Here is a 7,128-nt window from a genome sequence, read left to right as displayed (position 1 = left end):
GGTCATAAAAGACCAGAAGACTTGGAAAAAGGGATCTGATGCGGGTAAAAACATCAAACTTACTAAAGGTTGGCTTAGAAAAAATGATTTGGTTACAACAAGAGCGGACAAAAGCAAAGCTTTGGTAATTATGAAAAGACAGACATATAATAACGCGATGGAGGAATACATTAAAAAAACCGAATGCGAGAGTGTTGAAGCAAATGTTATTGAAAGCATCGACAGAAGGGTTAGGAAGCTTGAAAAGGCTAAGCTGAGTAATGCATTACCTTTTCTCAAAAATTGTCGAAATCCCAGTCCAGGTATGCCAAGATTGTTTGCTTTTGCCAAGACCCATAAAGAGGGTAAAGAAATGAGACCTGTAGTGGAAAGGTGCAGAGGACCAACGTTTATTCTTGAAAAGAGATTACATAAGTTTCTCACCTCGCACCTCGAGAATAATATACATGTGGCGCATGATCCAAGAGAAGTGGTTAATGAGATATAAAATTCCGACTTCAAACAAACCTGCCGCCTGCTACCAGAAGACATTAGACCAAGCCGCTTGTCTTGTATGGCACAGTAGAGTTTTCTAAAGGTCACAATAAGCATCAGAATTGATTGTTGTTGTTCTTGGCATAAAATCCACTAACAAAGTCCCTTTCCTGTCCCAAAAGACGGTTACCATGATCTTTCATGCTGAAATCGAATAACAGATCGTATCTTACTGTCGGTGGGCAACTCAATTTTCTTAAACATTATAAACTTCTACAGTTCAGCACACAGACAGACGATACAGCTGCAAATGGCATCTAAACATGTGCAAAGCACACTANATTGAAATATGTATTTTTTTCCATATTCTACATACTTTTATCTACTTTTCTACATAATTTCCATTTTTGTTCAAACATTTGTCATACTGCTCAAAAATTTTTAAAATTCCGACTTCAAACAAACCTGCCGCTTGCTACCAGAAGACATTAGGCCACGCCGCTTGTCTTGTATGGCACAGTAGAGTTTTCTGAAGGTCACAATAAGCATCAGAATTGATTGTTGTTGTTCTTGGCATAAAATCCACTAACAAAGTCCCTTTCCTGTCCCAAAAGACGGTTACCACGATCTTTCATGCTGAAATCGAATAACAGATCGTATCTTACTGTCGGTGGGCAACTCAATTTTCTTAAACATTATAAACTTCTACAGTTCAGCACACAGACAGACGATACAGCTGCAAATGGCATCTAAACATGTGCAAAGCACACTGAAAGCAGATGCTCATGCACACTGCTGCAATTGCATATCATTCTCACTCTCATTCACAAACTGACCTTATTTAAAAAATAGCCCTTGTATTTGAGGGTGCAGCAAATTCAATGTGCATTAGTGTTGTTATGATCGAAAGCATTCATTTGATAATTTATTAACGCTTTGTCACTGGAAGTTAAGGTTATTTAGTGTTATCACAGAAGATTGGAGAGCTCTCTACATAGTTTTAGTTTTATGATAGTTTTATCATAGCTATATAATTATTAATAAATTGTGATATACAGTTACAACAGTAAAATTTTACATTATTTTTTTTCAATTTTGCCTTCAAGCAGTAAAGCATATGCTTCATGTGCTTCACTAGACACATGAAGCAAGTGTCTACTGGGTAATCCAGCACTGCTTGAATTACATACATACATACATACATATTTTATAATCATACATTAGGAAACCATAATTTTTAATAATTTATATATTATTGGAAAAAATAAATGATAATCAGCAAATAAGAATACAAAAGGAAATACATAATTATTTAATATGCATTCTTTCAACTATAATTTTAATGGTCAAATGTTTCTGTGGATTTTGCTACATTTTTGGAAATATGACAGATGACAAGAATATCACCTCCAACACAATAAATTGGAATGGAACAGTTATGAAACTCAAAGGTCTCATTGGAATGCTTAGTTTCCGATTATTCACTTAATAACACACACATTTAGTATGTAATATGGCAAATAGCCTCACTGAACGAGTTTGTATCACACATGGTTTAGATGTGTTTGTATTGCTACATGAATAACTTGAGACTAAGCATCTTGATGAAGTTCTCTATTCACGTGTATATTTTGAGTGTTTTCTTTCAAATCTGAATCATACTAGCATTGTTTTTTTTTTTATGATATAGATTTAAGGTCTGTTAACATTTCATAATACAGCTATGTATATTTTGATTATAAATCTGTTTTCATAGAGAGAGGGGATAAAGTAGATTACTGAATAATTTCATTATTTTCTCACAGCATTGTAGGAATATAATTAATGTATTAAAAATTGCATGTATCCTTCAAAGGAAATTAAAGAATTTCTGCTACAAAATATGACTTTGAATGATTGTAATCTCCATCAAGATGCAGCCAACCTTTTGTTAATATTTTGATATGTTAATAAGCCAATATGAAAGCTAATCAGACTGCTAAAATAATAATAAGTGAAATCCTCTGCTTTTGCATTTTGGTCAGATTAGCTTGATTTTTAAAGATTAATCAATCACAAAAATTCCCATTTCTTATACTTGAAGATTCTGAATGAGGTTGAAGCAACATCAGTGTATGTGAAAGTTCTATTGAAATTGGTAGTTAAATACAAGGGATGCAGATAAATTGTATATTTTAGAAATGGTTTAATTTAAAGATCAGATAACGTAATTTTTTAAACTGTCCTGTGCATATCATTGGTCCAGCAAGACTTACAATGGAATGGCCAGGGGTTTGAAGAATGAACTAAACATATCTGGGCCAATTATTACCTGTGAAAATTTCTGAAGACTTGATTCAATTTAGATAATTTAGAACTGGAAATGATATATTATGTAAAAATAACATATTTTGTTGATTTGGATATTTTTATAAATTGAATAATTATATGTAGAAGTCAAACAAAGTGTTTGCTTTTTTTCCATTCAGAAAACTCTCAAAGACAAGAAATAGTAACTATAAACTTATGTATTCTCATCTGACACTTCTGTACCAATCTAATACATTTCTTTCAAAATTCTAGATAATTAAATGAAAATGTTTTTGATGGATACTGACATCTGTTTTGTTTTTGTTTTCATACCATTATCTGAAAATCTGTTGCCAGAGTCTTTGTTCTGGTTATTGTCGAATGAGGTATAGAATGTACAGGGATTTACAGATGATTTTGAAACTTTAACAATATAAACAGCAGAATGATGACAACTTGTTCTATTAATGATAACTCAAAGGAATTTTCAAATTCTAGATGCCTGAAGATGGCTTATTAGTCGAAAACATTAGCAATGAGCTTTTTCCTCAGTTTGATATAAGCAGTTTGTTTTGTTTTCTTTCAATATCTAAAGGAGAGGGTCATGTTATTGGTGCAAATTGTTAGCTTTGAATGTTGGGATTATCTCTGTAGATTTCAATTTATTCTTTGCATCACAAAAATCAGAATATAGAGTTGATTTTCTTTGATGTGTTGTGGAGAATGAAATGTTCAAACTAATTTATTTTTTACTAGGTGTTACCCGCAGCTTTGCTTGTACGGATTTTGCAGTTTGATAGAAATAATTCTCCCCCGAAAAATTATCCTAGTGCCACGTAAGCCACTATTTCTGCACGTACTTTTTTTGGCCATCACTTGAGTGTCATATAAAACAAAGGATATTGCTCTAAATAGGCAAGCTCTGTCGCATATAATTGGAATGATGGTTTGGGGCGTCATAACCCCATTTATATTCAGTATTTCAACAACCATAGTAATTATTTAATTTATAACATTATATAACACATACCCCTTATTGCTGAGAATCGTTTTACTGCTTAAAAGGAATATTTTCAATCTGATAAATTTTCTGGAACATTTACAATCTTTCTATGATCAAACCAATATGCAATAGCAAATTTGAATTTAAAACGGTTCGAACATTTGGTTAAAAAATCGTAAAACGTAAATATTGTACGTTTGGAAATTAAGTTATTACCACCAGAAATAAAAAATCACATCTAAAATAGTACAGTAGAAAGCCGTTCTTTAGGTTAAGCCTTAATTTTCTCCCTCTTACCTCTTGGGGGAATTTTGACATAAAAACATGTGCACATTTGAATGCAGTGTTGTGTCAAAATTTCAAAGCAATCTGTGAAGAACTTTCAGCAATTTAAGATTTTGAACAAACAAACATTTACATTTTTATTTATATAGATTCTTGTGTATATATCATTTCAGTTGATAGGTTACAATGATATTATATAGGCTATATAATAATAAGTTATAACAATGTTATTGTATAGGTATATAGATTACATTAATTCACGTCTTAGTTTTTATACATGTACATTCGTTAATTTTAATTTTTTCAGTTGTTTTATTGTACAGTGAGGGGGGGTTATTGTTAGGAGGTGGAAATCAACAGTTGTAAGACGAACTGTATGTAAAATAAATAAATATATAAATTAAGTTGCATATATTTTGGTCATGTACAGTACATTAGTAATTAAAATCACTAAAGGATCTGTGCAAAAAAATTTGAATACACTTCTTTGAATGAACTTATATTATATCAATTCTCATTTATAGTATAGGATTATTGAAACATAAAGCATTGAATTGTTAGCTTGGTCTCTGCCTATCTGCAGAATTGTTATCTTTAATCTGAAAAATTGCAAAAACTATATTTCACTTCAGTTAATTTGTATTTATCAAATGTATGTTGAATTGAATTCGTGCAAAATGAATGCCAAGGTTTAGAAGTCAGTTAACCATGTTACTGTTTTAATTTTTACAGTACAAATAGAAACATCTATAAGCCTGATAGTTATATTATAGCCAAACACATTAAGTAGCATTTAATTATTAATAATAGCAGTATTATAGTCTGACCTAATTTGGCAATCATTTGGCTTTAATTTTTAAAGTATTGTAATTTGTGTATTGAATAATAATCTCATTTTGAACAGTTTTTGTAGTTTGTAAGTAATAGAGTATTTGAATAGGGCAGAATTTAGTCTTCATAATGATTAACTGACTTTTAGGCTACTTTATATTAGAATCTTGTATCTCTCTAGAGAATATTGCTTATTTACATTCTCCAAATCTGTATTACTACAAATATGCAGCTGCAAATTTATTGAATTAGTTTCCTTTGCACCACTTTGCAACAAGTGTAAAGAGTGATACATGTGCCTTGAGTGCAGCTTAGCTATGAGACAAAACACAAAATTATCAAGAACAAAATAAAAGCATGGAAAATTACTTTATAAACAAAATATGCTGTAAAATAAATAAATATAAATAGCATTCACTTTGATCAAATGGCAATAGTTTGCTACAGTTGCATAAAGTCTTTTTGTATTATTGATATATGTAAATACAAAGAAATGCCTCTTTATTTAAAAAATGTTATTTGTCTTTTGAAGTTTTATGAAACATTATGCACTTACCTTTATTGAAGATTCAATTAAGAATAATCAACTTACCTCTACAATTACATTTGAAAAATGGATGTTTTAAATCTCCTTTGATACTCATTATCACATTACTAACTCTGAATAATTCAAATTTAAATAAACAGTTGGTAACTTAAGTAATATTTAGATTATCTAAGCTGTTTAAGGATTGACATGTTGTAAATGCAGAAGCTTAGTATTTATTTAAATTTGAGTTGTTCAAATTAAAAGTTAGTAATCTGATGATGATTGTCAAAGGTAATCAAAAACATTAATCATTAATTAAATGTATTACTGCTAAATGTAGTTCAATGTCCTTAAATACTTGAAGTAACCAGTCTTAGATTTATTAAGATTAAATTATTAATGTTAAGAAAGGTTTTTGAATTGTTTACTAAAAAGGTCTTGCAAAATATCTTATGCAAACTGTGACATCATTATGTGTGAATGCATATGCAAACTGGCTAACAGCATTAGATAATCAAACCTTTACTCTTCAGCATAAAGTTCAGCATAGGAAGTATTTCTAGCTGTTTTAAAAGATCTTTATTGGGTTCTTACATGTTAATTTATATAAAATGGTTCAAAATATTAAACATTGTAAAAATTCTAATATACTATGTTAACCTATTCAAAAATGTTTTAGAAATTATTTATGATAAACTTGGTGCGATTAATAAATATTCAATTAAAAGATGCCAAATTCTAAGATTCTATGATTGCTTAGAGTTGATTTTGTATTCTGTTAATTAAAAAATAGTAAATTAGAATTTCTTGTTTGTCTGTATATGGAAGATTAATCCATTCTAATCCATTGCCTTTTATTTTTAGTTTTCATCTTTATTTCTATCAATCACCATAAATGTATTTCAGGAAGTTGATTTCCTCTCATCAGTAGGGGATGAGGGAAAATCAAATTCTGAAATGTGTTTATGATGATTGATAGAATTAAAGAGAAAAACTAAAAATAAAAGGCAATGGATTAGAATGGATTAATCTTCCATATACAGACAAACAAGAAATGGCACAAAGTGGTTCCAAGCAAAATTAGTAAATCAGAATATTAGCATGAATTTCCATCCAAAAAACAATTATATTTTTCTCTTTGATTTTTGTAGATTTTATAATTTATTTATAACTTTATTTATTACAAAATTATGGAGTAAAATTATTTTTAAAGATGCATTAATTAAGTTTAATTTAATCTATTTCTTAAAGAAACATAGCATATTCTAATTCTATATTTCTGACTTTAGTAAACTAAATATATATATTTTTTTAAATTAGTTGAGACAGTCGTTGGAAAACAGCAATTCAAGATCCGGTCCGTCTGTCGTGCCTCCCGCAGCTTCCAGTTCAAATGATGGCTGTACTATCAAAGAGGAATCTTCTCTGACAATTGGCTCATCCACAGTTCCAAGTTCAAGTAGCAAAGAGGAGATAAACATAAAAAAAGAAAAAGATGAAGAGCACAACAACAAAGAAGAAGAAAACGGGGACCGTGAGAAGGGAAAGTCGGACTTTGAGGTCATCCGTGAATTGAAAGCCCAGTTAAAGTGAGTAGTGTCAAACCTCGGCTCAAAAATTCCACCCTAATTTTCGGAAGTCACAATCCTTCTCTCACGCGATGATAATTTAATTTTCAAATTATTACTCCGTTTCATTGTAATTGATTTCTAACTTT

At 30.2% G+C, this 7,128-nt stretch overlaps 1 protein-coding gene across 6 annotated transcripts in view; it reads left to right on the top strand.

The window, feature by feature from the left end:
• Window positions 1-7,128, top strand: part of LOC111632187 (E3 ubiquitin-protein ligase Bre1-like) — a 64,398-nt gene that overhangs the window by 30,399 nt on the left and 26,871 nt on the right. For all 6 annotated transcript variants that reach the window (XM_023376551.1, XM_023376555.1, XM_023376550.1 and 3 more), the window contains exon 11: window positions 6,732-7,000. In XM_023376551.1, the coding sequence (XP_023232319.1) occupies window positions 6,732-7,000 (269 nt within the window). The remainder of the gene's footprint in view (window positions 1-6,731; window positions 7,001-7,128) is intronic.

Source organism: Centruroides sculpturatus, unplaced genomic scaffold (genome assembly GCF_000671375.1).
Source record: "Centruroides sculpturatus isolate CEXI.00-Female unplaced genomic scaffold, Cexi_2.0 scaffold704, whole genome shotgun sequence".
NCBI classification, from domain to species: domain Eukaryota; kingdom Metazoa; phylum Arthropoda; class Arachnida; order Scorpiones; family Buthidae; genus Centruroides; species Centruroides sculpturatus.
This window is presented reverse-complemented; position numbering and strand designations above follow the sequence as displayed.